This window comes from Microcaecilia unicolor, chromosome 10 (genome assembly GCF_901765095.1).
Source record: "Microcaecilia unicolor chromosome 10, aMicUni1.1, whole genome shotgun sequence".
NCBI classification, from domain to species: domain Eukaryota; kingdom Metazoa; phylum Chordata; class Amphibia; order Gymnophiona; family Siphonopidae; genus Microcaecilia; species Microcaecilia unicolor.
The window spans coordinates 194,111,472-194,125,756 of record NC_044040.1 but is presented as its reverse complement, the minus strand read 5'-3'; the positions used below and the strand labels follow the sequence as shown (position 1 = coordinate 194,125,756).

The following is a 14,285-nucleotide window of genomic DNA, read 5'->3' as shown; positions in this document are numbered from 1 at the left end:
CATCTTTTGATTGATTTGTCTTCTTCATTACTACTTCTTAATATGTTTGGTGCATTCTGTACCGGTTTTGGTTTTCCTTGGCAGTATACTTTCCACACATCATAAGTTAAAAGGGCTGTAGATATGATTCAGAGCTAGGCTTTGGTGTGAAAAATGCTTTTCAAAGGCTTCTTCCTGCTGTTTAACTTTGCAAAGTCATTTGACAAGAAATCAGAACAGTCTTAACTTTTAACAACACCAGGCTGTTATCACTCAAGTTTAAACATTTAATAATTCTGCTTTTTTAAGGCACATTCAGCTACTTAAATATTGGAGCACTGCAGGATATCACTGAACTGAGCAAGCCAGATTTTGTTTTAAATCCTGAGAGGTACTTTGGAGAAAAGACAGAGCCGAGGCATGCGGAAAACATGAAGCTTCCCACACTTGCAGAAAGTAAGCATTCATTCATTTTATTTTCATTACCGGACTCCCAATGATCCCTGAGCAATGAGCGAAGGTCACCAGTGGATGGGTTTTTATCCGTCTGCTGCTGCGTTGTAATGAAGACACATAATAGAAGCTTTCCATCTCTTTCAGCTTAGCAGGTCCCTGCTGCAAATACAACATCAATTGGAATATTTTAAAAAAATGCTTTAAATAAGAATCCTGCAAAGTGAATTCCATTTTAGTTGTGCATTTACCGGATGATATTCAGAGCGAGTTAAGTGGGCAGAAGAGGCTGTGGCTTGCTTAACTTGTTCTGAGCCACCAAACCACCAATATCCAGTGACACTAAACTAGGCAGTGCCACTGAATATTGTCTCGGACCATTCACCAAAAAAGGGGGCTGATCAGAGATGGTACAAGGGACGGTTCTAGGTCAGTTACCACCTGGACAATTCCCACCTAAGACAATTCTCACTGAACCAATTCCTACCACACCAGCGAGGACAATTCCCACCCATAACCCCCCCCCCCCCCCAAAAATAAAAATACAAAACACACAAGGCAAGTAATCTCCCTCCCTTTTCTCTTCCAGATCGTACCCCCTCACACTCCCCCCGCCCCACATTATCTATTACACATCCCTTTCCCCTTCCAGACATGCAGTTCGTGTGTGTGTGTGGGGGGGGGGGGGGGGCAAATGCCCCCCCACACCCCCAAACTAGGTTTCAACCTAATTCAGCCTCTCAAAATGACACACTGTTTACAATTTATATCAAATTACTACTCTACATATGAAAAGTTATTCTGTTGTTATATGTCCTCTGTGTACATCCGTATGCTGCTCTAACCTCCTTGTTCCAGACCTGATAAAAGAAAGAAGCTACGATCAGTTTAAAAAAAAAAAAAAAGAGAACGGCATGCAGATCCAAGATGGCCGCAACTCGCTAAGTAGCTGCGAGTCTCGATCTCCTTGCTAAAAAAAAAATGCCTAAACGGAGAGGGAGATTAGCAGTCAGAGCTTCCCCGCTAACTCCCTCCTTACCTGGTCCTTTAGATCGCTATCTGAGGCCGCAGGGAGTTCTTCTTGAAGGCGGAATGCCGCCAGTGGGAGACGCCGGCGAACTGGAGATTTCGGCGTTCCCTGGCCTCGACGTCACCTTGAGCCCCGCCGAGCGCACCCCTCCTCCCCAACCGCTAGGCGCCAGTTCCTACCTCGAGGATTCGACAGGGTCCACCCCGGAAGAGGGCAGGGGCCCAGAAGATCGTCGAATGGAAGCTGTTACTACATCTGGGGCTGGACTGGAGGGCAGTTTGCCCATGGAAATGCCGCGGATTGAGGAGAGAAGCCCTGAGGAACAGAGTGCGACCCCTGAGCAGACTGTAAGGTTTGAAATTCCCATAGAATTCCTGGTAAAACCAAAAGAGGTTACATTAGAAGCTTTGTGGGATTTAGTTTCTAACCTTGGACAGATATTCTTAAAACAAACTAATGAGGTATTGCCTAAATTAAAAACCTTGGAAAAAGATTTACAAAAGAAAGAAGAGCAGATTAAGGACTTGAATGATAAAGTTGTTAAAATGGACCAAAGAATTATGAAATTTGAAACAGTACAACCTACTATGATTAAAGACTTGACGAACCTAAGGGTTAAAATGGAAATTTTTGATAATTACACTGAAAATTATAACCTTAGATTTGTCAATTTTCCTAAACTTCAAAATGTTGCTCCCTTGGAAATGTTGAAGTGCTATATGCGCAAAATACTATTAATTCCCGAACAAAATATACCACCAATGACTATGGCTTATTATATCCCTGGGAAAGACCTGAATCAACCTGAAGCTCCGATAGATGTTTCTCTTTTGTTGGAGACCTCGGACACTGACTTAGCGACTGCAGCCACATTAGTGGCGACAGTCGCACTATTACCAGATAAGAGTTGGATCTTTCGTCTGTTTTTCCGTAACAAGGACAAATCTTTTTTAGGTTTTAAAGTATTATTATTTCCGGATGTCTCTAAGGAGACAAGACGACGGAGGAAACAATTTCTGCTCCTTAAACCTGAAATTCTGCACTTGGGGGGCACCTTTTTTTTAAGGTACCCCTGCAAGTGCATAATAAAGTTTAGGGATAAAAAATATGTATTTACAGAACCTGCCCATGTGTCGGCGCTTATAGCCTCAGTGAAAGTGGAAAAGCGCTAATTATAAGAATTAACTCCGCTTAGTTGGATTTGCATATCTTGCGATATTTTTTTTTTCCTTTGTAATGTTTTTCTCCCACAGATTTCCGAAATCTTGGATCCGAATTTATGGACTTGAGTATTGTTTTCTTTTGAAAATGTGAGGAATTCTTTTTTTTTCACCTTTTCTTTTTTTTTTTCTTGATATTAGGTTTGACTATGTTATTGATAAAGGGATACTTTCCTACACAAGATGTTTTCTTGTAATAAATTTAACAATATGAATAAATAAATAAATTAAAAAAAAAAAAAAAAAAAAGGTTAGGGAGGGTGGGAAATGATCAGGGTGGGGTGGGGAATCCTTGGTGGGAATCAGGGGCATAGCCGGACACCTAACTTTGGGTGGGCCTGGACTCAAGATGGGTGGGCAGAAGAACCCCTCCCTGTCCCATAGGTGATTTGGTCTCTCCTTGTCTCACCTGCATGCCATCTGCTATTTACAAGGTATGCAGGAGGGACAGTAAGGGAATCAACATAGGTGTTATGCTACTGGGTGGGCCTGGCCCACCCTTGGCTACGCCACTGGTGGGAATTGTCCCCCTTAAGTGGGAATTATCTCGGGGGGGAATTGTCATAGGTGGGAACTCACCTGATACCCAAGCGACAGCACTGAGGAGGCTCAGCGGCCTAATTTAGGACAGCTGAAAAGCTGCTGAGCAATGCGGGTGCTGGCACTGAATATCAGGCTGTTATTTTCTGGAGATTGCTATAATCTCTTACACTTCATTTGGATTCATTACAATTTGAATGGTAACGATGTGTTCTGCAGAGGGAAGTTAGGAGGGTAAGTTAATTTCAAAGCAGCAGAGCTTGTTTAGATCAGTAGCGTTCCTAGAGGGGGCGGTGGGGGCGGTCCGCCCCAGGTGCACGCCGCTGGGGTGGTGCCGCGCGCGCCTGTCCTCCATTGGTCCATGCTTCTTTGCCCCGGAACAGGTTACTTCCTGTTTTCCGGGGCAGAGAAGAAGCATGGCCCAATGGAGGGCAGGCGCGCGCGGCACCCCCCCAGCGGCGTGCACCCAGTGGCGGGGAGGTTCCTTCTCGGGGGTGTCCTTTCGCCGGGGGGGGGGTCCGCGCTGCATCAGGGGGGGGGCGCTGCACCCGGGGGGGGGGGCGCTGCACCCGGGGGGGGGGGGCGGGGCGCATCGGCGATCCGCCCCGGGAGCCAGCCCCCCCAGGAACGCCACTGGTTCAGTTTCTTCAAAATATCAACTGTCCTCCTTGCTTTCTTTTTTGGTCTTGCTGTTAGATTGTGTTTCATTTTGTTGATGTCGTTAGCGTTCATTAACGTAAGCAGCCATAACTGTCTATCTCCTCACACCCACAATAAATTCCCTCAGAATAACAAAACTAGAATTACTGATTGGGAAAAAACATTGGTTGCACTTTTCATTTAGAAATAATTCCTCAGTACTTCAGTTAGCTGTCTCTTCACTTTAAACCAATTATCCAACTTATTTTAGCTGCATAGTTAAGAGATGCCCAGTTCGTTTAACCTGCTTTGATAGGTTAGGCTGCCTTCCTGGCCACCACTTTGAGAACTTGAGAGTTCCGTGAGATGCCCTAACCTGGAAAGCCTGTACCCAACTCCTTTCACTGCAGCTCGCATGCTGAGTGGCACACCAGATGGCCTGGTGTGATACTGCAAACCCATGCAACTCAGTGTCCCACTATCATTGTTCCTATTTTCTAAAAAAAAAAAAGGTCTCAACTACTATCACGCTAGCCGCATCTCAAAAAAGATATAGTGGAATTAGTGTTAGGAGGAAAGAGGAAAGGACAGAAGAGTGACAAGTGATGGGAAAGGAGGAAAGAGAAGGGAAAAGAGTGAAGAGTGCAACGGGGAAGAAACAAAATAGGGGAATAAAGATTGAACTCCTTGAGATATACACACTCCTCTTCAAATCCCCTATCCACATACACACCCTGAAATCCCCTATCCATATGTAGTCCATTCATAGCAAAGACTCTTTCTCTGGAACCCAGTATGTGTGTGCATCCTAAATCTAGCCAGTAGGTGTCACTGTTGTGCAATGACTGCCTCCTGAGTAGGAGATATAAATGCTTCCAATTCTCTCTAGCTTTTTAATCTGAGTGACAGATACGTTGATTACTCTCCAACCCCCCCCCCCCCCCTTTTTTTATATCAATGCATTCATTATATATGTACCTCATTTTTTTGTTAAAGGCAACACGGGAGACCAGGGAACTTAAAAGGAAATAGCATGCATGCAGCATGCTGTGTTTTAGAAGTAGAATTGGCAAATAAATTAATATGCTACTTGGCCATCCAATTTGCATGAAAAAAGTAAAAATATTGCTTTCTTGATTGATTTTGTTTTGCTTACATATGTTGGTACTTTTTATGGAATATGAAAAAAAAATAGTGCTATACACAACAATATACTGCAAAACTGGCTTGTCCTACGCCAAGGTCTTGTGATGCACATAAATAATAAAGTTGTAATTACATCCTTCTAGCACTGAAAGCAGTATTTGACGAGAAGAGCCTCTTCCCAAAAGAAATTCTGGAACGTGAACATAAAGCAAGGCAAAGACTTCAAAAAATGTCCCGTCAAGATAAAATTAAAGGAAGTCAGAAGCCAGCAAGACTACACGAAACATAAATTCATCCTCGTTAAGTGAGAGCAGGTACTACAACGATGACGATCATATCTTACAAGATGAGAAGTTTTATGACGCACTGTATCACGGAGAACTGTCAAAGCATTCACTATGCAGACTTTGAAGGATTTTTAAAGAGACATTATGTGCAACTTTTCACTTAGAAAATTATTCCAGGGAAGGTGCCTACACGCATTTGCACCTGCTAATTTGTGTGAATACTTTTTCCAGAGAAAATTATATGTATAGCTTAGAAAATTCATATTTAGGCTTATAGTTCCAAATCATGCCCTCCAGCCCTACTCAAGAAATACCCCCTCTCACAGTGCTCAAAAGTACCCTGTGAAATGAAATGACACAGTTTCTTTTACCCACAAATGCGATTTAATTTTTTAAAAACCCAGTTTGGCAGGTGAGGTACTGTTTTACATGTGGAAGTGGATGTGAAGCGTCTGTTCATGCTTTCCAAAAATACTAGGACTAGGGGACATCATGCGATGAAACTACAGTGTAGTAAATTTAAAACAAATCGGAGAAAATCTTTCTTCACCCAACACATAATTAAACTCTGGAATTCGTTGCCGGAGAACGTGGTGAAGGCGGTTAGCTTGGCAGAGTTTAAAAAGTGGTTAGACGGTTTCCTAAAGAACAAGTCCATAAACCACTACTAAATGGACTTGGGAAAAATCCACAATTCCAGGAATAACATGAATAGAATGTTTGTACGTTTGGGAAGCTTGCCAGGTGCCCTTGACCTGGAATGGCCGCTGTCGTGGACAGGATGCTGGGCTCAGTGGACCCTTGGTCTTTTCCCAGTGTGGCATTACCTATGTACTTATAAGTATTTTTGAAACTTGCCCTCAGTGGGCCAGATTGTATATATGGTGCTTAAAAAAATCCAAGCAGAAAACATTTCCGCCTAAGCGTATTCTATAAGCGGTATATAGAATACACTTAATCGATAGGTGAGTACCTAAAACTACATGATAGAGGTATATAAAATAATGAGTGGAGTGGAACAGGTGGATGTGAAGCGTCTGTTCACACTTTCCAAAAATACTAGGACTAGGGGGCATGCGATGAAACTACAGTGTAGTAAATTTAAAACAAATGGGAGAAACGTTTTCTTCAGCCAACACATAATTAAACTCTGAAATTCGTTGCCGGAGAACGTGGTGAAGGCGGTTAGCTTGGCAGAGTTTAAAAAGGGGTTAGACGGTTTCCTAAAGGACAAGTCCATAAACCACTACTAAATGGACTTGGGAAAAATCCACAATTCCAGGAATATCATGTATACAATGTTTCTACGTTTGGGAAGCTTGCCAGGTGCCCTTGGCCTGGATTGGCCGCTGTCGTGGACAGGATGCTGGGCTCGATGGACCCTTGGTCTTTTCCCAGTGTGGCATTACTTATGTACATGCATCTGTTTATTTGAACGAAAACATGGCGTAAATCCCGGCGTGTAGATTTAGCCGCACAGGACCATTTTCTTTAACAATGCATGTACATTTTGAAATGCCCATGAAATGCCCATTTCCCTGCCCATAACCACACTCCTTTTTGCCAGCACACATTAAAATGTAGGTGCAGTGCGTTACAGAATAGGAGTTGTGCGCATAAATTCTAAATATTGTCATTTAATGCTCATTATTGCTTGTTAACGTCTAGGAAATTACCATTTTCGAAACAAAAATATAGACATTTTTCAGGTTCAGAAATGGCTACATTCACCACTTGATTTTTGGACATTTTCAGCAAACATCCAGAGTTGGATTTAGATGTCATATCGAAAATGCCCATCCACGTATTCAATCCAACTTCTGATATATTAGTATTGCCACATTGATCTGTTCATCTGGCACAATATGTCATTCCAGAAAACAAAATAAGTTTATACTTCACAACTTGGGCCCTGTATGAATTTTAACCAAGCAAAGGACATGATTTACTAAGTGTTTTCACAAAGATACTAACTGGGTATTTTAATTCTGTAAGGAGCTGTCTAATTTTAGGGGAATGGGACTTAATATACTGCCTTTTCTGTGTTCTTTCAAACTACATATTATATACAGGCACTTATTTGTACCTGGGACAATGGAGGGTTAAGTGACTTGTGCAGAGTCACAATGTGCTGCAGTGGGAATTGCACTCAGTTCCCCAGGATCAAAGTCTGCTGCACTAACCACTAGGCTACTCCTCCTTTAGGCATCAGGAACACATAAATGGCAGTAGGCTAGTCATTCATATGCATACGTGGCCATTTACATGCGTAACTGACCTCTTAGAATAAATATTAGCTGAAAAGTAAGCACCATGTTTTGATGGCATGTACATGCATTAATTATATGATTCTATAATTCATGTGTGTTCAGTGGCGTACCAAGGTGGGGGCGGTCTGCCCCGGGTGCATGCCGCTGGGGGGGTGCCGCGCGCCTGTCGGCTCTTCGTTTTCATGCTCCCTTTGCCCCGGAACAGGTCACTTCCTGTTCCGGGGCAGAGGGAACATGAAAACTAAGAGCCGGCAGGCGTGCGGCACCCCCCCCCCCCCCCCCCCCCGTGGCGGGCACCCGGGGGGGGGGTTCTTTCGCCGGGGGATCGGGGGTTCTTTCACTGGGGGGGGCGTCGCACTGTTCCAGGGGGGCGGGGCGCAACGGCGATCCGCCCCGGGTGTCAGCCCCCCTAGGAACGCCACTGTGTGTGTTCCAGTTAATATCTACGTTCAGACATTTACACCAACCACAGGGACTGGTAGACGTGACTGAGCCTTAAATGTAGGTACATTTTTTGCCGCCCTAGCTTCAAGCATATTTAAGAGTAGAGATATGAGCTTATGAAGGCCAGAATTTTAATTGCCTGTAAAACATAAACATAGCAGGACACCTACATATAAAGAGTTAAAATAATCCAAAACAAGTGCTTAAAGAATAGATTTTTAACAATATAATCAGACATACAATATTTGAATCTTCTAACCAATTTCACTTTCCAGAAAAGGTCTAATCAGAGTATTCAAAGAAAGGCTAGAGTCTATTGTAATCCCCAAGTTCTTTATCTCATTTACAAAAGGGAACTGGGTGGGGGAACCAAGGATGCTTTAACAATAACTCATTATTTCTAAGGCAGTAACATATCATGGAAAGATTAAACAGGGAAGTTAGAGCATCTCAATAGAGAAGTTGCAATAAAGGCAAAGTGCCCTTTATGAACAAAGAGTTAAAAGATTGCAAATGATCCCTGTAAAACTGCCAAGAAGCTTACAAATATAAGCACATAAAACATAATTTAAGATGCCTAAATTCAAATACTAGAAGTTTAAAAAATAAGATGGGAAAATGAAGTAGCTAATAGGCATCTCTGAGAATGAGTTAAAGAAGAATAATCAATGGGACAATGTGATTCCAGGGTACAAATTATATCACAAATCAAACACAGAGTCCAGCATAATGAAATGTAATGTCAGTGTTTCAGTTCTTTCAAGTCGATATCATTAGTGCTTCTAACTGTATAAAAATACACAAGAAGTTTCTGAATTGATTCTTAAAACCTGATAGTAACTTGAATATACAGTATTCTATAAATATATTCAGGTACATTGAAATAATGGTGAGCAGCAGAACACATCAGCTTTCATATGTGCATCGTGAATTGTATAACCCACACTGTGAACATGATGATCATCATATATATTTTAATAAAGTTTTCTTCCTTTGCATATTTCAGTTTGTTCAGTAATCAGGGGCGTAGCCAGACAACCAATTTTGGATAGGCATGGAATTCATGCCCTCCCCCCATCCCTAGCCCCCCTCTGCTCTTCATCCCTCCCTCCCCCTGTAAGCCCACAATATTAAATACCTGAGCAGGAGGGGATCTACAAACCCCGCCAGCCAGTGGCGTAGGGCGGGGGGGGGGGCGGTCCGCCCCGGGTGCACGCCGCTGGGGGGTGTCGGCTCCGCGCTGGTGCACTGCCCTCTCTGCCCCGGAACAGGTTACTTCCTGTTCCGGGACAGAGAGAGCACTGAACCAGCGCGGAGCCGACACACCCCAGCAACGTGCAGTCGGGGCAGATTGGTCTTCCCGCCCGTCCCTCGCCGCAGATATGCGCTCCAGGGGGGGATGCGTGCTCCGGGGGGGGGGTGCTCCAGTGGGAGGAGGATGCGCCGTGCTGCACCCGGGGGGGGGGGGGTGCACAGCGGCGACCCGCCCCGGGTGTCAGCTCCCCTCGCTACGGCTCTGCCGCCAGCTGAAGATTTCCTCCTGCTCAGACAGTCAGCACTCTTCCAAACAAGCCAGCAGCACTTTCCTTGAGCTGATGCCACGGCCAGCAGGCTGTGCATGCATGACAACTAAGCATGTGAAGAGGGGCTGGTGTTGGTTTCAGCTCGAGGCAAGTGCTGCCAGCTAACGTTTGAAAGAGCTCTGGCTGCCCGAGAAGGAGGAAATCTTCAGCTGACGGGGTTTGAGGGCCTCTACAACATGGGCGTAGCCAGACACCCAATTTTGGGTGGGCCTGGGCCCAAGATGGGTGGGCAGAAGACCTCTGCCATGTCCCACAAGTGATTTGGTCTCTCCCTCTCTCACCTGCATGCCATATGGTCTTTCAAACATCCCCCTCCCCCCATACCTTTTAAATAGCAGATTTTTACTGGCAGCGAGCAGCGACTAATACACACTGCTCATGTTGGCCCCACAGCTCTCCCTCTGATGCAACGTCCTGTTTCTGCATAGGCGGGAATACAGCAGAGGGAAGGCTGGTATGCAGGAAGGCCAGTTGTTGGGTATTTTCGGCTGTTGGGGCTTGGGGATCCCTGCCAGACACTTCATAGGTGTGCTGCTACTGGGTGATCCTGAGCCCAAAGTGGGTGGGCCTGGGCCCACCCAGGCCCACCTTTGGTTAGGCCACTGCTCTACAAGCCATAGAAGGTCCCAGAAAACAACAAGGCAAATGATCTGCAAAATCCAACGTGGAAAACAAACCAGCAGATCAGTATAATATCCAAAAAGACTTTATGAATAGCCTGCTAACGAAGGCTATTCATTGTCTATCTGGCGTCATCCAGGATATTCTATTTTATGCTGCTCATGCTGGTTTTTTATGAAGAAGGTTTCTTATATCCTTGCTTTGACATATAATTTGATACCGATCTTATTTAAGAAAGATACAGACTATCCCCTGACGCAGCCCTATTGTTGGGGGAAACACGGCCTGTGTCGGGCATTTGTTTCATACACGGTATCCTCAATAAAGTCTTTTTGGATATTATACTGAACTGCTGGTTTGTTTTCCACTCTACAAGCCATAGCAAGAGTGCACAATTTTGGGTGGGCCCAAGTCCAAAAGCTACACCACTGGTTCAGTTTGTTTGTTTTAATCTGGCAGCCACTGTAAATTTAATCTAATAAAATTCCTGTACACTTAGGGTTACCATTCGTCCGGATTTCCCCGGACATGTCCTCTTTTTGAGGGCATGTCCGGGGCGTCCGGCGGATTTTGCCTGCACCCACGTTTGTCCGGATTTCTGGACAAACGTGGGCGCGGGTGCGGGCAGGCGCGTGCGTGTGGGCGGGCGATCGGCGCCGTGGTAACCCTACTCCCGTCCCCTCCCCTTCCTTACCATGTTCCCTGGTGGTCTAGTGACGTCTTCGAGGCAGGAAAGAGCCCCCTCTTTCCTGCCTGGAGCGCTGCCTCCCCTGTCTATCATCCTCCTCGGTCTGGCTGGGGATTCAAAATGGCCGCCGAGAGTTGAACTCTCGCGAGGCCACTTCAACTCTCGGTGGCCATTTTGAATCTCCAGCCAGACCGAGGAGGATGCAGCAGGCAAGGACAGGCAGCGCTCCGGGCAGGAAAGAGGGGGCTCTTTCCTGCCCCGAAGAGAAGACCCAACTAGACCACCAGGGCTAGATAGTAAGTGAGGGGGGGAACCATGTGACGGGGGGCGGGGAATAGAGGGGCGGAACGAGGACCCGAAGGGGGCGTGGCGGGGGCGGGGTATGAGGCGTGGCGGGGGCGGGGTAGGGGGGCGTGACATGTGTCCTCTTTTTCAGAGGACACAAAATGGTAACCCTATGTACACTTTAACACCATGGTATCAATTGTCTACACAGAGAAAAACTGAACGCTTCCTTGTTCAGTGCCTGTGGCATACCTTATAACTTCTTCCATGCCAGCCTGGTGGATGACATTATAACACCATTCAAATGTAGCCGATCCCCTGAAACGCTGAAGGTGACCCCCAGGGCAGGTACGCATGTTTTTAGTGTCTATGGCGGTGTGATTGATGCTGATTTTTGCGGACAGTTGCAGGCAATTTTTCTGTCCTCAAATGTCCCTTTCTCCTTCTCCGCTGCAGATCGCGTGGCACAGCTGATTTTCCATCGCATTGCCATGCCCCTGCCCGCTCTGTCCCTTCCTTGCCTCCTACAGAACGGGGCGAGTCTGGCTTCGGGTCTACGGGTAGCCGACAGGTGGCCAATGGAGCAAAAGTGTGGGTGAAATATCTGAAGCCTGACTCCACCTTTGGGGGGGGGGGGGGCGAGGTGGTTGCTGCCCATGAAGACAACTCTGTTGTCCTAGGTCAGGAAGGGAAAGAGTGTATTTAAGAGAGTGATGTCTGTTGTTTTTCTTTAATTTTAGGGAATGTATTTATTTATTTATTGCATTTGTATCCCACATTTCCCCACCTTTTTGCGGGTTCAGTGTGGCTTACAATATGATGGAAATACAATTTGTTACAACTTGGTTATGGATTACATTGTGTAGAGTTAAGCGAGACAGTCGAAGTAACGTTAAGGAATATAACAATGGAACACAGACATTGAGACATTGGAAGGGGACAATGGGAGGCTTAAAGGGCAATATTAAGGCATGAAGACATATGGTATACATATTTCTCTGAGTGGAGGTATGAGTGATGTAAGATTACGGGGATGAGATTGCAGAAGTGGATGTATGATGCATTAGTGAACAGTGAGTGTGGACTTTATGTGTTTTGGCTCTTACGTAGATTTTTTCAAAAAGATGGGTCTTCAATAATTTGCGGAAGGAAGCTTGTTCGTGGATCGTTCTTAAGTTGCGCGGCAGTGTATTCCAAAACTGCGTGCTTATGTGAGAGAAGGTTGATGCGTGTAGCGTCTTGTATTTCAGGTCCTTGCAATTGGGGAAGTGAAGGTCGAGGAAAGTTCGAGATGATCTTTTGGCGTTTCTGGGTGGTAAATCTATTAACTCAGACATGTAGGCTGGGGCTTTGCCGTGAATGATTTTGTGGACTAATGTGCATACTTTAAAAGTGACGCTTTCCTTGAGTGGTAGCCAGTGTAGTTTCTCTCGTAATGGCTTTGCACTTTCATATTTTGGTTTTCCGAAGATGAGTCTGGCTGCTGTATTCTGGGCTGCTTGAAGTTTCCTCAGTATTTGCTCTTTGCAACCTGCATGTGTTATTAGGATGATTAAATGTTAAAAGTATATTAGAATCAGGACATGGTACATTTTGTCCTTTTTAATAGGACTGTACTGTACCAGATGTAACATTGTGTAAATACTATGCTTAATTGACATGTTTTGCAACCCCAGTTGCATGGTAAGTTGATTCAGTGGAATACTAACAAGACTTTTGATGATGTGAGGTGTATACAAGTGGGGAGTAACCAAGTATGTGGATTACATGTCCCTGTGTATGAACCCTGCTTACTGCAACATGCCATTAACAATGTGCCTGAAAAGCTACCCATCTGATTAATTACACAGAAGTGATTCAATGTCATGGCTGTGGCTGTGCTCCACATCCAGATCTATTTTTTTCTCAGTAATCTGGCTCTGTGATGTCTCCAGGACTGCCTTTTCTCCAAAGACAAGCAGGCTGATATTCTCACAAGTGGGTGACGCCACGTCGGCCCCGGAGGATTTTAAAGCAAAATCTAAAAATCTCTTCTACGGCGTTCCGTCGCGTGAGCGAACGCACTGCGCATGTGCGCACACCTCTTCCCGCTCGCTGTGCGGACACGCCCCTCAGTTTTTCTTTTTCCGCGTCTGAGGAGACACGGAGTTCGTTAGTGCTTCGTGTTTTCTTCAGGTCCTCGGAGTAAAATCTCTTTTTTTATTTACCCTTTTGGATGTTCTTTATTTTTTCATTTGTACTCTTTCATGGCAGGCTCATTGTGGCTTATACAGTGGGGGAAATAAGTATTTGATCCCTTGCTGATTTTGTAAGTTTGCCCACTGACAAAGACATGAGCAGCCCATAATTGAAGGGTAGGTTATTGGTAACAGTGAGAGATAGCACATCACAAATTAAATCCGGAAAATCACATTGTGGAAAGTATATGAATTTATTTGCATTCTGCAGAGGGAAATAAGTATTTGATCCCCCACCAACCAGTAAGAGATCTGTCCCCTACAGACCAGGTAGATGCTCCAAATCAACTCGTTACCTGCATGACAGACAGCTGTCGGCAATGGTCACCTGTATGAAAGACACCTGTCCACAGACTCAGTGAATCAGTCAGACTCTAACCTCTACAAAATGGCCAAGAGCAAGGAGCTGTCTAAGGATGTCAGGGACAAGATCATACACCTGCACAAGGCTGGAATGGGCTACAAAACCATCAGTAAGACGCTGGGCGAGAAGGAGACAACTGTTGGTGCCATAGTAAGAAAATGGAAGAAGTACAAAATGACTGTCAATCGACAAAGATCTGGGGCTCCACGCAAAATCTCACCTCGTGGGGTATCCTTGATCATGAGGAAGGTTAGAAATCAGCCTACAACTACAAGGGGGGAACTTGTCAATGATCTCAAGGCAGCTGGGACCACTGTCACCACGAAAACCATTGGTAACACATTACGACATAACGGATTGCAATCCTGCAGTGCCCGCAAGGTCCCCCTGCTCCGGAAGGCACATGTGACGGCCCGTCTGAAGTTTGCCAGTGAACACCTGGATGATGCCGAGAGTGATTGGGAGAAGGTGCTGTGGTCAGATGAGACAAAAATTGAGC

General features: G+C 45.3%; 1 protein-coding gene across 1 annotated transcript in view; it reads left to right on the top strand.

Moving 5' to 3' along the window:
* The window catches only part of WDR49 (WD repeat domain 49), a 92,783-nt gene extending 87,039 nt beyond the window's left edge, over positions 1–5,744 (top strand). The window contains exons 18-19 of the mRNA XM_030217140.1: positions 289–435; positions 5,151–5,744. Of these exons, the coding sequence (XP_030073000.1) occupies positions 289–435; positions 5,151–5,296 (293 nt within the window). The 3' untranslated portion in view covers positions 5,297–5,744. The remainder of the gene's footprint in view (positions 1–288; positions 436–5,150) is intronic.
* Positions 5,745–14,285: the final 8,541 nt, after the last annotated feature.